Source organism: Castor canadensis, chromosome 10, assembly GCF_047511655.1.
Source record: "Castor canadensis chromosome 10, mCasCan1.hap1v2, whole genome shotgun sequence".
NCBI lineage: Eukaryota > Metazoa > Chordata > Mammalia > Rodentia > Castoridae > Castor > Castor canadensis.
This window is the reverse complement of record NC_133395.1, coordinates 10527072-10549888: the sequence shown is the minus strand read 5'-3', so window position 1 is coordinate 10549888 and position 22817 is coordinate 10527072. Positions and strand designations below refer to the sequence as shown.

General features: G+C 38.6%; 1 protein-coding gene across 6 annotated transcripts in view; it reads right to left on the bottom strand.

Annotated features, from left to right (window-relative positions):
- Nalcn (sodium leak channel, non-selective) overlaps nt 1-22817 on the bottom strand; it is a 305907-nt gene that overhangs the window by 26820 nt on the left and 256270 nt on the right. For all 6 annotated transcript variants that reach the window (XM_074043034.1, XM_074043036.1, XM_074043032.1 and 3 more), the window contains 10 exons: nt 22344-22435; nt 22135-22257; nt 19276-19332; nt 18920-19040; nt 18693-18824; nt 17602-17769; nt 15624-15728; nt 10408-10514; nt 4585-4705; nt 4401-4499 (listed from right to left, as the gene is read on the bottom strand). In XM_074043034.1, the coding sequence (XP_073899135.1) occupies nt 4401-4499; nt 4585-4705; nt 10408-10514; nt 15624-15728; nt 17602-17769; nt 18693-18824; nt 18920-19040; nt 19276-19332; nt 22135-22257; nt 22344-22435 (1125 nt within the window). The remainder of the gene's footprint in view (nt 1-4400; nt 4500-4584; nt 4706-10407; nt 10515-15623; nt 15729-17601; nt 17770-18692; nt 18825-18919; nt 19041-19275; nt 19333-22134; nt 22258-22343; nt 22436-22817) is intronic.

The following is a 22817-nucleotide window of genomic DNA, read 5'->3' as shown; positions in this document are numbered from 1 at the left end:
AGGTATTGCCAAGTTGCTCTCCAAAGAGCAAAAATTTCCTAGCAATATACAAGTGTTCCCATTTTCCTATATTCTTGCCAATATTGACATCATTAGAAATTTTCTCAGCCATTTTGATGGGTGAGAGATGTGCTTAATTATTATTTTTTTTGAGGTACTGGAGTGTGAACTCAGGGTCTTGCCTTTGGTAGGCAGAGGCTCTACCACTTGAGCCACACCTCCAGCCCTTTTTGCTTTAGGTTATTTTTCAGATACAGTCTTGCGTTTTGCCTGGGCCAGCCTCAGTCTGTGATGCTCCTACTTATGGCCATTTTGTGTAGCTGGGGTGACAGGCACATGGCACCACAACTGGCTAATTGATTGACATGGACTCTCACTGATGTTTTTCCTCTGCTGGTCTTGAACCATGATCCTCTTAATCTCTGCCTCCTGAGTAGCTAGGATTACAGATGTGAGCTACTGCATCTGGCTACCCTAATTCAGTTTTAACACTGAGATGAAGCATTTCTATGTGTATAAATCGTGATTCTTCCATCTTCCTATGTGAATTGCCCATTCATATTCTTTGCATATTTTTATATTTTTGAGTGTTTTATAGAAATTTATGTATATATATGGACCCTATTTATTTCATATATATTCTTTATCTATTATTGATAGATAGTTGTGTGGTAGAAAGTTTTCAGTTACATGAGTTGTAAGTACAGTATTGTTTCTTGGTCTTGTACCACTTTTTTTTATAGTGCCTTTTGTCACTCAGACATTTTAATTTAGTGTTATCTAATTTATGAGCTTTTTCTTTATGGATCTTCCTTTATGGGTGGTACCAATGAATACACAACTTCTCCAGAATCCAAAATCAATACTTACATGATTTTAAAATGCCTTAAACTTTGCTTTTCATGTCTAGGTCTTCAAGTCATTTGAAATGATTTTGGAGGATGCTGTGAACTGGGGACCTCAGTTTAGATTCTCAGCTCCCACTGCTGGTCTTACTTTTTTGCACTGATCTGCTGAGCTGTACCTGTTTTCCATGCACTTGGCCTTTCTGGGTTTCTGCTCTGTTCTGTAAGTCTAACTTTCTATCCCTGTACCAACACCAACACTGTTGTAACTATAATGGGTTACTTAGTTTTCTTTCTTATATTTTTGTTCTTGATCAATCATGCTGGAAGTTTTTGGCTTGGTTTTCTGAAGGACCAGCTTTTTTAAAAAAAAAAAATTCTTGAGCCTTATAGAGGTTTCTTATTTTTCATCTCATTAATTTCTCTCTTAATATTTTTTACTTCCTCCATTTAACTTCTTTGCTATTATTTTGTTGTTCTTACTGTAATTTGTTAATTTGGATACTTGACATTTTAACATTTGGTTTTTTAAACATATGCACTTAAAGTTATGGATTTCTCTCCATAACCCATTTATCTATACCTTGTGGGCTTCTATATTTGATGTTTTAAAACATTTATCACTAAAGATTTTGTGATTTTTTTTATTCTATTTCTTCTTTGACTAAAATAATGAATTAGGATGGTACCCTAATATTTATAAATTATGAGGGGTTTTGGCTATTTTTTTATGGTCAGAATACATTCTGTACATTATCAGTTCTCAGGAAATTACTGCTTTCTGGACTTTAGAGCATGTACTTTGTATCTGAAAATAATGTATGTTCTCAAATTGTTGGGATCAGGGCTTTTTAAATTGCCATTAGAACAAATTCTTTTATTGTGTCAGATCTCATATGTCAGGCTGGCAGCGTGGCTCAAATGGCAGACTGTCTGCCTAGCAAACGTAAAGCTCTGAGTTCAAACCCCAGCACTGTCCCCCTAAAATCTCGTATGTCCTTTTTCTGTCTTGTTTATGAGTTTCTTAAGTAAACTGTATTAATATATCTCATATTTTGGATTGCAAGATTTTTTAATGACTTGGTTAACCATTGCTTTGAGAACATTGAGATGCAGAATTCTATATCTAGAAAGTGATTAGTGTTTTTGTCATTTATTAATTACACCACTTATCTTAATAATAGTATTTGCTTTTAATGATTTTTTTTCCTGATGTTAGTATTATTAAGCCACTTTTCTCACAAATTGCAAATAAATCCTTGTTCTCTAGACACAATAGACTTTAAAATTATTCTTTTGTTATATAAAACAAGATAGTTTGGAAAGGGAGCCAAAAGAATAATAAACAAGGAGTTGTCATTTGCTCATTAATATCTAAAAATCTCTGTATGTTTATTGTTATCAAATTAAGTGTATTATTCAAACACATTGTATCACGGTAGGGAACACAGAAAAAAAATCGTACTATTGGTGTAGGCTTGGAGCTTTGTAAAAAGGCTTCTATTTTCTAAGGCAGTCATAGTTTTGCATAATTCTGAATTTGGTAATATTGCCCCACTAACTTACCATATTTCTCAGATCTCTCTCTCTCTCTTCTTGGAAATGTATTTATACACCCTGGGTGTGGTGTTAGGATGTGTGCTCTGTGAGGGCAGGAATCTCTGTTTAGTGTTTACTTGAGTTTGTTACATGTTGGACTAGTACCCACCCAAACAAATCCATCGCATGACTGAATAACAGGTGAATAAATGCTGTCATATAGTTTCATGTGCTACCTTCTATAAACTTGAAGAAAAAATAAGTATGTTTCTAAAAGGCTTATATATTAGAAATTTATATCTCCAATTGACGAATCAAGTTTGAAATGTCTGATAAGAGGACTTCTACTATCTCCTTTTCTCTCAGTGCCCATTTGGGCTTCCACACCCCACTCCCAAACAGGCTGTGACTTTGGGCCTCCTTCAGAACATAGATGCAGTGTTGGAGGCAGACGTCCTTAGTAATTCACAGCCATTTCACCATGTTCAAGACTGGCAACTAATTACAGATTTTTTTCAGTTATTGAACAATTTATGTTGAATCATTTATGTCACTGAGTTTTGAGCTGTCATTGGACCCAGGAAATCAGGAGGCCATGCCATTCTGAGTGAGCAATGGCTAAGCTTTCTGGTTAACTGGCTGATTAGCTTCTGCTTATTTCCTGGAATTCCCAGTGTCTGCTCCACCATATGGCTCAAAGGCTTCTAAAAAGACCCATCTTCCTCTTTCTGCTTGAACACACTAGAGGACTTAGGGAAACTTGCTTAAGAACATGTTAGGAGGAAAAACAGAGGGGCATGCAATGTGGTCGCTACCCTTTTGTCTAACTCTAAGATTTCATGTTCCTTTGGGTTGGAGTAGTATCGAGGCCTAAGGGGGGATTTTTAAATTGCACTCTTTGAAAGCCTGAATGAAGTGACGTTACTCATTAGGCCCACATCAAAGGCGACAATCAAGACTGATTAAGTGGTACCACACACGTTGAGCCTGGGAACAGTGAATGATACTGTACCACGAGGAGCTACACAAACCAAAGAGCTCTGATGGGAATGCATGGGAATCAGCTGAAGCCCTGAATAACATCGAACAGCAGGTGCTTTGCAGGCAATTCTAGTTTGCAGTAGAGGTTTTTATACCCTTGCATTTGAAGAATCACAGACCTTGCAGTCACAGGCACAAAATCTGAATTCTGGCCCCAATATTTGACTCCTTATATGCCCTAGATAAGTTATTGCTTTTTCTTTGCTGGTGCATTTCAGAGTTGTAAGAATCGACAGTGGCATATGTAAAGTCTAAGTATGTCCTAAGTCTCAAAGACTATTCACTCCCATTATTATGATTCCAAAAGACTAACCCTTCCACTGTAGAGAGCTTACCAGCTACACCCTGAACAAGCATCTCTCCAAAGAGTGCTAATAGAATCTTCTGTCCTCAGCTCACTTTTTGATGGGAAACGACATTGCTGTCTACCCACTTGTGAGCCTTGTTCTGATCATTGGCTCTGTTACGAACACAGCATGCCTCCCAAGTTCATGAAGTACAGAAAGTTTATATGAAATGAGAAAAGCTTCTTTTTATTCTATGAATTAGGATTGAAAATTTGGTATGGTACCTCCCTACCCCATCAAAATTTTGAGTGCGCCCACTGAGTTACAAAGAGGCATGCAATTTACATTTTGTGAAAGTAATATTACGTGCAATCAGTGCATCACTTTCAGCTATTGTATTGTAATAACTCGCTACACATCCTTTCAATCTGAACAATGGGAGATGCGCTTCTCAGTTGTGGGTGAATTAATGACACTGTTACTAAAAGGGTAAATTTAGCAAGAGAATTGTACTCCTAAATAATGCGCCTGAAAGGCAGCAATGAGGTGGCTTGTAAAATAGTTATACAGATTACCTATACCAGTCATATTACAGTTTAATACAATTTCATGCCGTGTGTGAAAAAAATAGCTCAAAGTGAGAGGTTGGAAAAGATAAAGCCTGTGGTATCAAATCAAGAAATCTTACCTTGTTTTCATTGAAATTAGCAATAACTACTCCAACAAAAAGGGTCAGTCCAATCATGCAACCCAGGAATACAAACACATGAATATAGATTCCATGGATCTGCATAAATGAAAAACAGGGGTATTCATCAAAGCAAACGAAAAGCCACCCTGGAAGCATTCAAAAGATTCAACGTGCTGCTTACCGGTCCCACACGATGGATAATGACATCCCTCACTTCCACCCAGCCTTTCAAGGACAGAACTTCAAACAATGCCAGCATAGCATTTCCCACATTGTCAAAATTAAAGTTCCGAGGATTTGCCCTGCAATTTAGAGAGATGGAGGTTGGGTGAAATTTGAATGTGAAGCACACTGTGGTCCACACTAGTGTCCCTTTGTAAGCCTGGGTGCAGGGTTAGCTTTGGGGAAGGCTGGGCTATGTGACACTCATTTGCCGAGTCACACCAGTGCATTAGTATGTTACACATATTTTGACGTTCACCAGGAAATGATGGGTGATGTTCTCAATCTAAAACAAAAAGTTCCACACCTCTAGATCCAGCCCAGAGGGTTGTAAAACCTCTTCAGTCTCATCCTGAAGACACTGAGGACTGGAAAGACAATGTTCTAGGTTGGCACAAAGGGACCCTGGATTATGGATGTGAATTTCCAAAGGGTTTTATAACTGAAGCTACGGGCCTAAGTTACAATCCTCTGTGCTTTGTCATCACTGCACTTGTGGATGAAGTAGTGATGCACTGAGGGACCCTGAGCTGTGAAAGGTCACCCACTGCATTTGTCTCCAGATCACTCCCCCCAAGGGGATGCTTTTCCCTCATGAATGCTGAGCCTTCTCAATAGACCCCTCTCATGATGCTAATACACAGTTTTCTGTTTATACCCACAGTCCATTCCTGACTCCTGAAACGCTTTGGCCCCATCATTATTTATTTTCTTTGGAGGAAGGGATGTCTCATTTCTTGTTTCTCTGGCACATTTATACTTCCTTTATTCCCCTTGCAAAAGTGATCCTTTCTCCTTTTTTGCACCTTCCTCAGTCATCATGAGTCTTAACTAACAATTTTTGTTGTTAATAGAAGAAACTTTCAGTGTTTTTTCCTTTTCTCCTTATTAGAGGTTATTTTAAAAAATCAAAGGATTTAGACAACCATACAATGGAAAACTAAAGATTATCTCTACTCCTTCTAAATTTGACAAAGAATTGAACTCTGGGTTGTTGAATACCTTGGGCCTACTGGAGCCTATTTATATTATATTTCAATCATTTTCCTGTTAGCTCCTATATCAAAATTCAACCCTCATAGAAGGCAGAACTCTGGGGAATTTGGTTCAGCATTTTTCTACTGTCCTTTATGCTTTTAAAACTATAGAGACAACCATGAGATATATCTTTATAATTTTTTTAATACTAAACATATGGGGATCTAGTAAGAAAGCACAAAAGTGACACCAACTTGTTCCTAAGGGGTTAAGACTGATTGGCAGAGACATTTTCTATATGGGATAAAAGCACTGTCCAGAAATTCATATGTTGGAATTCTGACATATTTTTATATGAAAGAACAAATGTGATTTATATGTTTTGTACGAAAGTACAAATATACTCTTTTGGGTTTTTCCAGCAACCACTCTTTGGGGAGGGTATCAGTGGAATTTCTTATCTTGTAGAATAGACATAGTGATGAAAATTCTTCATATGCTGCACTTTGCTTGAGTAAGGAGTTTTTAAACCAAGCCAGCCAGTTCTTAGAAGTGATCCTGGACTTTTGTTACTCATCTGTTTTCTTTCTGTAAAAGTGCTTTTTCAGCTAAATTTGCAACAACTTAAACTACTTTTATGTTGTGCATACTTTAGAAGTTAGAATATGTTAAAAATATACTTTTAGGCTAAACCAAGAAAAACAAAATGAAATATCACAGACTTAAGTAGTCAAGAAAATATATCACATTTAAAAAGGAAAGGTTTTTTAGTTTGAATCAAATGATATTTGGCTATGCTTTGCTCATGCTAGTAAAATTGGAAAGTTTGAAATTTCCCCTTTAGTAAACATAATCCACTCTTGTCATTTCATGTGTGGCCTTTACTTGAATTGGAAGGCTGTTTACATATCATCTTTTCTGGTTAATTTTTAAAAGATGATAATCTTATCTATCATATTCAGAAAACTAAGATGTTGGTTCTGACAACTGCTCCAATTCCAAGGCCCGTAAGGTCATGATAAAGGGAGCCACTGCTCCTCTGGGGAAGCTGAGGAGTCATGGAAATGTGACCTAGCTTCTGCCCTTGAATGCAGAAATGTGGGGAATGACAGCATCCAAAATGGCACACTATGCTTATATATTTCAGCCATCTAGCCTAAACAAGTCTCAAACTTTGTACTTCCCACAATGTACCAGCATTCCTTTGCCTCCAACTTTGCCAATATAGTTGCTTCAGCTTGCAATGTATTAGCTCTGCCTTGCTCTTCCCTTCCACCTGCCCCTGGCACTTCCCCCTTTTCCTGCCTAATTTCTGTTCCTTGTCCTTTGAATGTTAGCCAGTGTGCTGTCTCCTCTGATTCTCCAGTACTTTGGGTTAGGGGCTTCTCCTGGTGTGTGCCATGCACTGCACCTTTGCTCTTCTGTAAGAGTCAGAGGCAGATATTCCACAAAACTAAAGAACCTAAGACTTGGGGTCACTTTCTTGTACAGATCCCGTCTCTGACCCTGGTACTCCAAGTCATTTGAGACTTAGATCTCCTCCCCAAAACCTGATCTCCTTCTACTTAGACTGTAACTTAAAAAAATACCTGGAGATGAGCTTTAGGTGAGTTAGAATTGAGCTGGGGGACTTTTTGTGTGGCATCAAAGCCCTTAATATAGTATATGAAATTATCATTAATTTTATTTTCTGTTCTTCACTAGACTTCAGCTTGTAGGGAACAAAGTCCACAACTTATTCATGACTGAATCTGTGACAAGCGTAATATGTACCTGGTGAATTATAAGCGCTCAATAAATACATTTATTATAAATGGAATGCTTTATTGTTTTTTTTTCTGATGTGTGTCATTTTCCTATATCCCAGACCTATACTTAAATAAAATAAGATACACAATATTTATAATATATGGTATGTTTAATGCTTTCTACTGGGGTGATTTTTATTTCATAAAGTCTGAGTGATTCAGAAGAAAATGAATTTATTCATCTGAAGAGGGAATATAGAAACCAGACTGTCTCCTGAGTTAGATAGTGTGTATTTATGTTAATTATAATTACCAAAGCTCTCCTCTAGGCATATTCCAAGATAAAAGTTATTTTCTTAATCATACCATAATTTATCCAATATAAAATTACAGAACTTTCAGCTTCTAACTCTTGAATAACTCACTAAAGAAGAACAATGTAAAAATTGTCATGCTTATGGTTGGCATTTATTAGACTGAGGATTTTTATTTCACTGCAATTAATCTAAGTCATGATATCCTGGACAAACCCACACAAACAATTGTAATGATGTTCAAATGATGCTCCTCTATTTGCTTTTAAAATGTCATTGAACTTGTCAATAACTTATATTAAAATATTGCACTTCAACTAAGTTTTATTTTAAAAATACCATGTAACTGGTTTTATGGGACAGGTTAAATGCCTCATGGTACAACCTGGGACAGGTCTCTAAACATTGCCTTCCAGTGAGTTCCCTCCTAATTATCTTTGGAGGTCCCAAAGGTTTTTGGTCACTTTCAGCCATAAGATTAGTCATAAGATCAGAATCTTCCTCCAGAGGGTGTGACTTTCAAACACAAATCACCTAGTCCAGCATTCTCAGCGCCAACCTCCTCATCATCAATTTTGGACCTAATCACTCTAGGGCTAGGCACCAGATAAGGAGGGACAGGCTCTAAGTCCCAGAGCTTGCTGAAATGATTCAAATTAGCCAAATCCTAAGCCAGCTTGCCCTTCTCCCTGTTCCTGTGGAAACCACGACATAGGTTTTGGTCCCCCCCCCTAAGAAGTTGTCCCCCTCTCTGTACCTTGTTACTAATGTTGGTGCATCCCTTAGTGGTCTCCCAAGGCCTGTCCTCTTGGAACTGTAAGTAATTAACTACCTTTTCAAAGGCAGTTGTTGCCTGATTGGCTAGCCTTACTATACTTCAAATTTCCCATTACTACACTGTATTTGAAAACCAAAGCGCACCATTGCCTCATTCCAGCTTTCAGTGTGCAGTCTGGGTAATTCTTACTTCCTGCTCATGTAAACACACCTATGGACTCTTTTAATGGGGTCCTGTCTCCCCAGCATATGGCCCTTTGCAGCACAGTTCCATTCAAGATGGCTCAGACCAGGTGAGATAACCATGTTCTGTCAGGTGGGGAAGTACAGATTGCCTTGCCAAGCTTTGGTGTTAAGTTGTCCTCCTGCCAGCTACTCACTGCTTGTGTAGGAAGCATCTCCACCACCCTCTGTGGTGAGGAAGGGGGAGATGCCACAGTGCTCTCATTTACTTCCTCATGTTATCCTTGAGTGTAGTTTTCCTGTGACATAAAGTAGAACTTCTTAGCAAGTTCTGCTGGATCACTCTACTTGTCATCTTTGGTATGTAAGGCACTTTGTTCCCCATTGGCCTCAGCTTTGAGGTTTTAGCCCAAATCCCAAGATAATGGGGAAAAGATGCTATTTGATGACCTGATGTAAATAATTTATGATATAATGAGTTTTCATCTTACAAAAATAAACTTTTTATTCTTCTTTAATTTTTATTTTAAATTCTTTTGTTTGGAGGTAGGAGGATTTGAACTCAGGACCTCATGCTTGCTAGGCAGGTGCTCTACCACTTTAGCCACTCTGCCTGCCCTTCTTTAATTTTTATTTTAATGTAATGCTTTTCTAGTGTGTGTTAGAATGATGATGCCTTCATGGGTTATAAATCTTTCTATCCATTTTTGAGCTTCCCATCCAAACTGAATCTTCTTTCACAATTGTTGGATACTTAAAAAAAATTTTTAAAACCCAATATCAATCATATTTATTTATAAAAATGAATTCTATATACAGAAATGCCAAAGCAAGGTAGCAGTCAGTCCTAGGCTGTAGCTGAGTGAAATGCTATTCCCTTTAAAAAGTTTAGAAGACATCAATTGTAACAAAAGCACTTTTTGTGGTTCACTTGTTATCCTAAGAGGCAAAAAAGAAATTAAAAACGATAATTAAAAGGACAAATGAACTTGATAGAATACTCGGTTCATCAATGAAGCAGAGAGATTCCATTCATAGTCATTAATAAAATGGATGAGGAAAAAGGTTTTTTTTTGATAGAAATGCTTTGAAAATGCCTTTTTGAGAAAAATGAATTTTAGAGAGAATGAGACATAACTGTGTTACTGATTATTTCTCTCTGGTGTTTCAATCATGGAAACCCGTCAATGTAAGCGGGCTTTAAAATTGAAATAACTTAACCATGTAAGGCTCTCTACAAATGTTATAAGGACATCAGATCCCTTAAAGACATAAACTCAAAATGAGTTTAGCTGTAGTGTGATAGAAAATCTTTGTTTTTCAAGCCTCATTAACTTTTAAAGGTATTCGAATCCAGAAATGTACTTATTAAGTATTAGAAAATACTGAGGTAGAATTTCCTCAGTTTCATGGAGCAACATGGAATCCAACGTACCACTTTCTCTCTCGTGGCCTCCTTTTCATACTCTGTTGTAACCCAGTGCTTTGCCCTGTGTTAGTTAAAATCTTTTTTTTTTTTTTGCTAAGAGTGATTCATTTTATTTTTATTATATTATTGTTATATTGGGAGTACATTTTGACATTTACAAAATATCTTAATTAAATTACCCCCTTCATCATTCTTCCTTATTCCCCCTCATGTAGAATAGTTTCTGTTTTTTAACTTAAAATTATTTTTAACTTCTCTAACAGAATTATTTTGGTTTCATGCCACATATACCGATTTAAACCATTACACTGACAAATACAGCATTCTTTAGGATATTTTTCAGATATGCTTACCAAACACGGGGCACCCAAAATCCGGGTTTTTTCTCTCCTGGTCTTAATTTTAAATTTAAGTTCTTGGACACGCTGACATTAATTCTGAATATGCCATTACAATCTTCCTAAAGCAGGAATAAACAAAGGAGGTAGAAGAAACTGGTCAGAAAGTGAAGTAAAAAAAAAAAATACAGGAAATATTTCTTACATAAACTAGCAAAGGTATTCATCTAACAGTGATGTGGACAGCTACCAAGCAAACAGGAACAAAGACTTTGGAGAACGGCAGGTAAAAGTTGATGCTGAGAACAACAGCAAGTGGACAAAGAATCCCAATGCACATTTCTCCAAGGAAGATACACGAACAGCCAATGAGCACGGGAAAAGATGCTTAGTAGCTGTTAGCCATGGGGGAAATGCAAAGCAAAACCACCATGAGATATTATTTCACACTCACCAACACAGCTAGAGTCGAAGAGTCAAAATGCAAGTGCTGGCGAGGATGTGAGAAACGGGAATCCCCTGTGGAAGGTGTGCTCTGTGATGGCGCTTTGGGAAACCCACATGCTGTGATTTGGACATAGTGTGCACCCAAGGGTCCTGTGCTGGAGCTTGGTCCCCAGCCTAGTGATGTGAGAGGTAGAGGAAACTTTAGGAGTTGGTATCTAGTGGAAGTTGGTCAGGTCAGTGGGGTGCTGCTCTCAGAAGCAGAAGTAAGTCTCCAGAGTAGTTCCCATGACAGTGAATTGTCAGAAAAGAGCAAGACTTGAAATACTGTAGAGATCTCCCTGGTAGCTGGGTTCCTGTCTCACCGCGTGCTCTCTCTCTCACATGTACTCCTAACATGATGCCATCTGCCATCATGTGATCCTAACCAGAGGCTGAACAGATGGGGTCACCAAATCTTGGACTTTCAGCTTCCAAAAATGTGAGCTAAATAGGTCTTTTATCTTTATAAAGTTTCCAATCCTAAGTATTTTGTTATAGCAATGGAAAGCCAACAGTATGACTTAGTGATTCCACCACTAGGTATCTATCTACCCAAGAGAAATGAAAATGTGTGCCCACACAGAAACTTGTACATGAATGTTTATACTTGCAATATTCATAAAAGCCAAAAGGTAGAAAGAACTCAAATGTTTATCATAGGACAAATAGATAAACAAATGTCATATGCATATAATGGAATATTATTCAGCCATAGAAGGGATAAGTACTGATGATACACATGGATGATCACGAGAAAAATAAATGTGCTAGGTAAAAAGCCAGTCACAAAAGGTAACATATATGATCCCACTCATTAGGAAAGTCCAGAGCAAGGACCTCTACAGAGACAAAAAATTGATCAGGTCTTTTAGGCTTGGAGGTGGAGGGGAGGATATGGGAATAGTGGTGACAGTCAACAGATAAAATGTTTCTTTTTGCAATGATATAAATGTTTTTAAAAAGGTCATCATATGCTTTTATGGCTCAGAATATGTTAAAAATCATTGAACTGTACACTTGAGGGGGTGAATTGTGCAGCACGGACTATGTCTCAATAAAGCTGTTAAAATATGAAAGAGCAAAACATCAGTAAGCAGTTTTGACTCATTTTCTGTCTATTCCTTATTTGATTATGTCTGCTTCTTTGACTCTGATTATCACATTTGTATATTAAACCTAAACCTGAGTTTGAAGTATATGTGGTGAAATCCTTAAACACCATCTGAATATTTCGACAGACATTCAATTTTAGCTTGCTTAAAGTCACCTTCAACTCCAAAACATGTCTCCTGGCTTTCCTGTTTCTGTCTGTGCACCAGCACACTGTCAGCCATCAGCTTCAAGACCTTGGAGTTACTTAGCTTATCTCTATGCCTCACGGTCCAAGTCTTCACCCCAACTAGTTTAGTCAATGAAAACATTATCTCCTTCTGGATTGCTAATAAAATTCTTTAAAATAAAAAAACCTTTTGACTCAAGTAACATGTCATTAACTTTTAAAGCATGTATAAATAACGGGAAGGAAAATAACCCAAGAGACAAACACAAGAATTATTTTGATGTATAGCCTACCAATCTTCTTCCTTTTGCATCTAGATCATTCAGTTTTTACCCTTTCATCTTTGTTTCAGTTAAACATACATTGCAATTATCTTCATAGTCATAGCTATTCATCTACATTATTTTAAAGGGTTGTATTGTGGGGTATCATATGGAGGCCCCACAATGCACTTGGCCTTGCTGCTGGTTCCAAATTGTCTTTCTGAGCTCAGCTTGATTCACGAGGCAGCCTGGTATCCTGGTATCCACAGCGCATGGGGCTGAGCAGCCTGGATGTGAATTCCAGCTTCCTCACTGACGATGTGGATGACCTTTGACAAGGTGTTTAATCATTTTACACTTGGTTTCCTCATTAGTAGCATATAGGTAATAAGAAAAAGTCCTGTGGACAGTGCTTTATGCATTGTGAGCACTGAGAAGCATCTGATTCCTCTTCTTACAACTCCGAGGCCCATGTTCTTCCTCCTTGTTTTGCCTGGGCTGCACCATGAGAACGCTGTGTGCTTGGTGCTTTTCTTCATTCTGCTTGCTCTGCTTGGAGGGTCTTTCCTGCTCATCTCAAGTTCTTCTCCTCCCGAAAGCCTTCCTAGCACAGTACCCTCAGTTGGAAGCACAATTTCTGAAACTGAAATCTGATGACACATTGTTTCCACTTCTCAAATGTGTTTTTCTTGGAGGTACTGAGGTTTGAACTCAGGGTCTTGTGCTTGTTAAGCAGGCACTCTACCACTTGAACTTTCCCCTCCCCCCCCGCCCCTCCCCAGCCTCAGCCCCTGATTGCTTTAGTTAGTTTTCAGGTAAAGTCTTAGTTTTTGCCTGGCACAATTCTCCTCTATGCCTCTGTATAAATGGTGTTACAGGCACAACCACCATGGCTGGCTTATTTGTTGAGATGACTTATTTTTTGCTTTTTGCCTCACATATCAATCCTCTTGGTCTCTCCCTCCTAAATAGATGAGATTTGTAGGTGTAAGCCACCATGCCTGGCCTTCATATGCCTTTCTAACTGCTCACTTCGTATAATGGTTGCTTGAACTTGAATCTTACATTCTAATTGTCCAGAAAGTGCAGTAAAACAGAGGAAGCGATCAGCTCATTTTTCCAGTCCTCTTTTCATCTCACTTTTCTTGGTGGCTCTGAAAACTACTTATCCAAAGGTATTCAGACATTGTTTACAAGGCTTTGGTGACTAGATCTGGGTTCCATGTCTCTATGTATATTGAGCTCCAGATCTCAAAAGAGCAGAAGATGGAAGTATTCAGGCAAATATGAGGAAAAAATGTGTTTTCCCAACTGGAAACATGGCCAACAAGTCAAGTCCCACTGCCTTTACACATGAGCTATGTGATTCAGACATCAGCACATATAGTTTCCTTCCAGCTCTGGGTTTAGCTCTTCTTTTAGAAAGACGGGCTGAAACTCTGAGACAGAATTGATGCTTGTTTTGTCCACGTGCTGTTCTTGGCCTTGCTCTCTTACAAAGACACAGAGGACCTCTCATGATGCTAAATTCAAGGATCCACTTAGTGCTGGTGTTCTGTAGGTTGGCTGTCTCCTTAAGTTTTTCCCATTGCTCCCAAAAGAGGATGAGTGCGTCATATCTGTGTGTTTGCTCATCGACTGGGTGCTCTCCCTGCCCTACAGGCGTCATCAGTCCTCAGCTTGGGCTGTGTATGAGTACACAATGTAAAATCACCATGCTCTTAGGCCATTATTAATATACTGAGTCATCCAGGATTCTTAATAGGCTTCAACTTGAAATGTTGTTATTATCTTTCTGGTTTCTATTCAGTGTGCGCCTAAAATAGCTCTTCTTCCTCACACAAGCTCGCAGACTACTGCATCAGCTCTTTAGGATGTCCTTCATTTGCTAATTTGGGACATCCTGATCTTCATATCATCTTCCTTGCTATGTTTTCTCAGGTTTATGGAAGTTTCTGGAATGTCTCTCTCCATCTGGCACTTCCTGAAATCCTCTTTGTAATATAATTTGCCAGACCAAAGCTGTTGTTTGTATTTTATAATAAATAGGGAACTGATAATTTTTATAATATAAAAATCCATATTCTCCATATTTGCTGAGTTTTATAGTATAGGTCAGTTCTCTTAGGTCTTTTGGAGATGCATGTTTTAATGGAATTAAGGCATTATTGCATGAAAAAGCACATAAATATTGCTAGTTTATACATGAGCAGTACTTGGCTTACTTCATTTATCTATTTGTAATGTAGAAATAATCCCAAGAGAATGGGACACTGGAAGCTATAGCAGAGTTGATCTAAGTATTAACCACATTGTGCCCTTTTCTCTGCAGTGAACACCACTAGCTACACTTCCCAGCATGGTAAGACTGGGTTCTTTCCAGGAAGTATGTGGGCTGGATGAAGCGACATGTGCCTCTTGTAAGTTTAGCCCACAGCCCTTTTTGATAGAGTTGGCTCTCTGTTCTTCTCTACCAGCTAGAGCGAGAAGACCCTGAAGACACAGCTAAGAGTGGGTAGAATAGACAGAAGGAACCTGAATCCCTAAGTGGTCATTTTAAGGAGTGCTGTGCAACTTCATCCAAGATGCAATCTGTACATATCATTATGTTAGGTAACTGAAATATCAGGCTGTTACAGCAGCTTGCCTCTTATTAGCATTGAGTGAAGAAAGAGAAAGAAATGCTATTTGGGTCTTTATTGGGGTTCTTATTGACTGTCATAAAGGGGACACTTCTGAGTGGTTAAGAGTGAACATGCAGGCACTGCCTTTCTCATGGGGAGAATGCCAAGGGTAGAAAAGGAATAAAAAAGGGATATGAGAATCAAACTTTGACTCTTGAACATTTTTGCAAGGGAGCTGTTTGCTGTATGAGAATTGTGTGACAAAGGCAGGATCAAGTTAGGGGCGACCTGAAGGTTCAAGACTCTTAGCCATTACCATCGGGAAATTTGGGTGACTGTTCAATGTATCAACAGTGAGGTGACATTAGAATTGGAGAGGCAGAGTTGTCTGAGATGGGCCTTTAATCTTAGAAGCCTTTACTAACCAGAGACATACACTGTGTGCTCAAGGTAAGGTGGAGTTTGTGGAACGAGAATTCATAGTTTTTAAGTGACTTCTCAAAGTAACCCTGGAAGCCATGCTTTCCAAGGGAGTGGAAAATTAACTTTAACTTTAAAAGATGGGCAGGGGCATCTTACCCTTCTGATAATGTTGGGGTCATTGCACTTGGCAAGTTTTCCAGCAAAAAGCTGAACTCCGAAGCTTGCAAAGACAAGCATTAATGTCAGCAAAAGAATGGAGACCTGAAAGAAATTCATGAAATAGTAAGTCTTTGGGGAAAAACTGAATGTTAGGTTTGGTTTGAATAGTGATATAAACAGGGCTTTGTAGATCATATTGTATAAAATTCATGGGTTTTTGATAATATCTTTTAACTTCTATACCATAGGTCATTCAATTAGCCTTATTTAAATGTCAAAAAGAGGAAATTAACAACAGATTTTGAATTTTTAAAATAAAATATATATGGCTTCCATGTAAGAAAAAAGGATAAGGTATTTTTTGATATGATTTTTGACTTTTCTGATTTTAAAATCAATACTTTGTTGTACTTTGTTTAATGGAACAAAGGAAAAATGAGTAACTCTATGGTGCCCGATTGTCTCAAAATGGGTTCATATCTTTATTAGCAGAGCATAAATTAGAGAGACAGTGGCTTTGCTTTCTTGTGAGCATGAGGGTGTGTGTTAGGCACAGGGGCGTGATGTAATTCAGTTCTGAGAAGCAAATCTGTTAACTCGCGCTCCCTCTGCTGGCTGCCACTTTTGTCTCAGCAGAGAAAAGAAGCAAAGGGCAAAATCTGAAACGAACAATTGAAATCTATGGGCTGAATAATCTCAACCTATACCATTACACAGAAGCATCATCAGGGGAAAGGCACAACGAGATCCCTTCTGAGCCCGATCAGTGGACAAAAACTCCATGCACAGGAACTGTCAGGTGACAGTCTAGCTGTGTGAAAAGTCCTAGTGCAAAGAAAATCGGAATTTTAAACATATCTTAAAAAACATATTAGCAACTATGTGCCAATAGTGATAGCATAATATATCCTTAAAATACCTTATATCAATTAAAACTACAGCTGGTAGCTCATCATAGCTGTATTCTAGAAAGCATGTACAAACAAACTATGAAAATCAGTTTGTGTTTTTTCATGTACAAGCAGAACTCGTCTGTAATAAAAAGGATCCTTTGATGACTCTTTTGGAAGGCAAAGACCCTTCTGTAACAGGTTATAAGCAATGAACCTCTTACTCCTTGTTTTATCTTCTTCCCTGTTCTCAGAAGACCCTGGAGTAATGTTTGTCCAACTAGAAACAATGTTTCTTCTTGAATCACACTCATAAGGTTTTTGTTTGTTTGTTTTTGGCAGTACTGGCATTTGAACTCAGGGCCTTGCACTTGCTAGACAAGTGTTGTAGCACTTGAGCCATGCCCCTATCTCTAGTTTGCTTTAGTTAATTTTCAAGTAGGGTCTTGCATTTTTGCCAAGGAGGCCAGTCTCAGATTTCTTCTTTCCTATGACCTCCTGAGTAACTGGGAGACCAGGCCACCATGCCAGGCCCACACGTGTAAGTGTAAGTATTCTTTACTGTATCTTGAGATTGGTTAAAGTTAGGTAAACATGTGTGTTGCATTGTTTACACTCCTAAGAACTAGAGATAAATTCTATACCATATGCTTAAGGAAACACACACAGGATTCTGAGCCCAAATGCATTAATTCCTAATCTATTTTATGAAGTTGACGGGGTTGAATCTTCTTATCCTTCATTTCTAGATGGAGAAACTAAAACCTAGAGTAGAAATTAGGATCAAGTAAAGAATTACAGAGTTACTGGCTCCTACCTCTTTGGGTTTGCCATTAATTGTACTTTACAGAATGATTCTCTTTAGTTTGCTAAACAGTGTTCATTGAATTAAATAAACTAAGCCAGAAGCATCCCTTGGTGAACTTTCTGAATGTGCATTATGTTTGCTTTTGCCTCTATGACCTTCTGGCAAAGAACAAAACTGTAGACCTGACCTTGACCACTTAGACTGACTTTATCTCCCTATTAGCTACATGACGGAGTTGGACCATGTGAGCTGAAAGCTAAGGGCAGCTTGAACATACCAAAAAAATTTCCTTGAAACCGCTGAAAAGTTCTCGAACAACTTTCCTCATCTGGGGCACCAGCTTGAATATTCGCAGAGGTCTCAGGCACCGAAGAATCATCAGGAGCTGAGCTCCGGATTCAGCAGGCACATTTTGAGGCATCCAACAAAGAAATATCAAGCTCACCTAGAGGGAAAAATAACATCGGGAATTATGCAACATCCCTTCCACTTCCACGTTTCTAAGGAAAATAGCCATGACTGGCCATGATTCTACTTCATCAGAGCGTCCATGTCTTGTGTGGGAGGAGCACACACAGTGTGTGTGTGCACCATCTGTTAACTTTGTACAGTGAAGCCCACTGAGATCTGCTAGAGACCTCCAAGGGAAGTCATTATGTGTATGCGGGAATGAAAATGGGGTGCCCAATATGTGTCTGTGTGACCCCAGAACAGAGCTCCGGCTCTTTCTTTTAACTGGAGGCTTCAGTGATACAACCTGATTGAAATTCCCATCATGAATATTTTATTAAAGACCAGCAACACACCACAACAGCAGTTGTGCCTGCAAAGACTTTGATTTCATGTCTTCCTGGATAGGCAGAAAAATGAAATTTCTTTGATTCCACTCATGATTTCCCATTCTGTTTAACAGAACACTTGAATGGCACCTGTTATAGCCAGGTATCCAGTGCATCAGAATCAGAACAAAGGCCCAACCAAAATGATTTTAGCTTGCTTTTAATGACAATTGGCTCATTAATCAATAGCATGATGTATATGTTGTTAACTGGTTTTGTATTATGGAACCATAAGAATTGTGGTATGCAAACTAGCTTTGCTATTAATATATGTCTCATTCATATGTTAAATTGTAGTTGATGTGCTTGACCAATGTAACTACCCATGGACAGTTTAGTGCTTTTTTATTTAGATTATTAAGATTTCACATGCACTTCCCTTATTTGCATATAAGGGACTAATCTATAATCCATTTAAGAATTCAGTTATGGTCACTAGACCTCAGATATCTCACTCTTGTACCAAGAGATGCAGGAGATTTTTACAAAACCATTACGTTTTAGACTTAGGAACTAACCAAAGACTTACAAGGTAAATAAATATGTCCATTACTCCACCAAAGTCCCTGATGACAGCAGTTGGAGTGAAAAATAAGCCATCTGCCATAATCTTCAGATTAAGCTCAATACTCATGAATATTACAAACACATACTCGGCGATCTGAAATGGGCAAAATGCAGTTTGGTTCAGTGAACAGCAAAATTTCAGGTCAATGTTTTACCACCTGGCTAGGAGCTGAGAGTTAGCAGCAGTACCTGCAAAGTAGGTGCATGCATGACTCTTCGAAAGGGAGATTCGAACATCATGGAAATGCAAGAGCAGATGGTTACGATGATCATGACCCAGTCCAGGTAGGTGACCAATCCCAGCAAGTCACTGCCAAAGACCAAACAAACTTGAGAAACAAATGATCCAGGATAATCTGCTAAGAGTCAGAGATGATGAACTCTGTGATTCTATTAACATAACTTGTGTTTTCAAAATAAGTCTTCAATTATCTATTTCACAGAACTATGTAGGAAGAAAATAACAGAATTTTTGTATTTTCATGTAGCACAAAATAACACAGGGAAACCAAATGTGCATGGAAATCAGAACTCATAATGCTTACTAAAGTTGATGGTACTTTGTATTTTTCACGGCTCCTGTGACAGGGTCTGTTTTAGATCTGTAAGAGAGAAAAAGTATTTGAGGTTCTGTAAAATCTCACAGCTTGTTAGCTGTACAGGAATCTGGAAGGCAGAGAACATTGCATAAAAGAAAAAAATCAAAAGAATTAGCAGTTGATGATTATGAAAATAAAGTTTTATATTTCCTCAAATACTTGATTTTGGAGTAGAGTCTCCATTCAAAACCTTCTGGTTGGGCGTGGTAGAACCTCTTAATCTCCAGCTACTTGAGATACACAGGCAGGAGAATTTCCATTCAAGGCAGCCCTGGCATCATTAACAAGACTCTATCTCATAAATAAAATATGAATAAAGGGTGGGTGTTATTGGTCAAGTGGTAGTTGACCATTTGCCTAGAAGGCCCTGGATTCGTTTCCCAGTACTGCAAAAAAGAAAAGTAAAGAAAACAAACACAATCCCCACCTCCCCCCCAAAAAAAAAACACAAACAAAAACCTTTCTAACACAACTATTACAAAATTAAAATTTGGCTTTCATTTAAATACACTTGAGCCAGGTGCAGTAATCTCAGCTACTCAGGAGGAGATCAGGATGACCTTGGTTTAAGGCCAGCTTGAGCAAAACGATTGTGAGACTTCATCTCAACAGAAATGTTATATGTGATGATTCATGCCTATAATTCTGGCAACATAGGAGGTATAAATAGGGGGACTGAAGTCTAGGCTGGCCAGGCAAAACACCTAAGACCCAATTAAAAAAATAACTGAAGCAAAAAGAGATAGAGGCATGGCTCAAGTGATAGAGCGCTTGCCTAGCCAGCACGAGATCCTGAGTTCACACCCTAGTGCTGCCAAAAAAATTGAAACATTAAAACTAAATACATAAAACACTTTTTGCCTTAGTTAAGTTAAGGATGGTCTTCCTAATTATTCAGTTAGATACCCCACAAACTGAGTTTTTCACCCTGCATTTCATTCTGGTCTTATGGAATATTTTGTATAAAATTTCCTGGGATGAGGATTTATAAGTTTTACTTTTAGGAAGACTGTAAGCAGTTGCCAGTGAGGCCCTCAGTCTTTGTGAGTGTGTGTTCCCAATTACAACAATATCTTCATCAGTCTGTTCAGCTGCTGTTGCTGACAAAAGGAGAATTACACACGCTAAATGACGTGTAGAATTAGCAATTAGATGCTTACATGGAGGTAGCCAACAGGTTAATTCAAGATGAAAAACCCACTCCTGCACTGATCAAATCAAAGCCTAAACTGCCATGTTCTTCCTTTTCCTTGTGGAAACTCCGGCAACTTTAACTTAGGAAGGTCTTTCTAGAACAGCAGAAAGAACAATAGATTGGTGACTAGGAGGCAGCCATGCACTAGTTGGTGTCCTTGGGCAAAGTCCTCAACCTGTGCAGACCTAAATGTCTTCCTTGGTTGGAGGGGTGGGCACACAGGATGTCACATGGTCCCTGAGGTCTCCTCCAGCCCTGTGAGGTTAGAACAGTGTGTACTGGCTTCCTAGAGTTGCTATAACAAAGTACCACAGATGGTTCTGGAGGCTGGAAGGTCAAGTTGAAGGTCTTGGTAGCATGGTTCCTTCTGAGAGTTGCCAAGGCAAGATCTGCTCCAAGCTCCCTGACTTGAACAGTTATCTTCTCCCTCTGTGTCTTCACACGGTTTTCCTGTATGACTATGTCTGAACTTCCTTCTCATCCTTTTGGGTTTTTTTTGGCAGTGCTGGGGTTTGAACTCAGGGACTCGTGCTTGCTAGCAAGGCATTCTACCACATAAGCCACTCCATCAGCCCAAACTTCCTCTTCTTTTTTTTTTTTTTCATTTTTCTTTTATTATTCATATGTGCATACAAGGCTTGGTTCATTTCTCCCCCCTGCCCCCACCCCCCCCTTACCACCCACTCCACCCCCTCCCGCTCCCCCCCTCAATATCCAGCAGAAACTATTTTGCCCTTATCTCTAATTTTGTTGTAGAGAGAGTATACAAACTTCCTCTTCTTACAAGGAAATAATAAGTTGGGTTAGGGCCCATCATAAAATAACCTAATTCTATTGTAGTTACAACTATCTCCGAGTAGTCACATTAAAGTACTGGAGGTTAGGAGTTCAACATATGGATTTTTTGGAGAAACAAGTTGGTTAATAACAGATAGTGATTATCATAGGCTACTGATTATCATCACAGATCAATTTTCTTAAATTTTGGCATCAGGGAACGTCTTCAGGATGTTTACTTAAAGTTGTACTTGACAAAAAATTCCTTTCATCCATTGGTAGCCTATGAAACTTGGCTTGCTCAGTTTGCCCTACTGGTAAGATTCTTACCCACTTCTTCCATGCGGCTAGGATGGAGACAGTGGCCAGTGGGTTTTCCTCTCATAGCAACTGGTAATAGAAGCAGTAGTGAACTGTCCCTGTAGTTTATTCTAGAATGAACCAGTTGGGATACTTTGATCACAAAGAAATTATAAATCTGACAGAAGATATGAACCTTCACCATGCCATTTAGTTTTTCTTTGTTTTAGTATTTTCCAAAGAAAATACAGTGACAATAATACTGACATAAACATAGTAGGGGACTGTTAAAATAGCACAGATAACCCTGGCCATTAAATGCTTTGTCAATGCAAGTTTTCTGCATATGTTAACCACTTACAACCTTCGCTTTCCACCTGGCCAGTTGCTCAGCAAAGAGGAGCATGATTAATTAGCCCACAGTTTGTTTTGTGACCCCATTAGGACTACATGGTCCTGCTTCTTCCTCTGACAACCCCCCTGCTGTTTGCAGGACTCAGGCCAAACACCTGGCTGAAGTGGAGTGTACTTACGCATTGAAGCGTGCTCGGACCACCACCCGGCAGAAGTTTCTGAACCTGTGCTCCCTGCCGACAATGAAGAGTGGCTTGTCAAAGTATGGGTGGTTCTCTCTCAGCTCCTCTTCCTGCACTTTCCTTGAAGGGGACATTTATCGAGAGTAAGGCCAAGGCAAAGTTTGCCATTCCTAAACCAGAGCCATGAAACGGTCTGCACCCTGTACCTTTTCATCTCAGCTTGCTCCTTCTTTTCCTGAATCATTTTTATTTCACTGTCTTCTCTTTGTGCGTTTCTGTATCTCACTGTATTGGAATGCTAGAAATAAGTGTAAAGGAGGTATATTACAATGGAAGATCTTTTGTAAGAGGCCAAAAAATACTATCATTTTTAAAAAATTGAAAATCATATCCTTCTATAAATGTATAATACATAGAAACTACATACAGACTATAATACATGTTTTGGTAGACTTACCTCACTGTAATATATACAATTCATATACAGCAATCAGCAAGGGTAATTTTTACCTCTCAGAGTACAATATTCAGCACATATTTACTGAAATTTTGTGATGTGCCAGGCCCAATTCTAGTGCTGAGGATATGACAAAAGGAAAAACAATTAAAAATCTCTGTTCTTGCCCAGTCAAGGGGAGACAGATCAAGAATAGATCAAAATGAGTAACCACAGTAGAGGA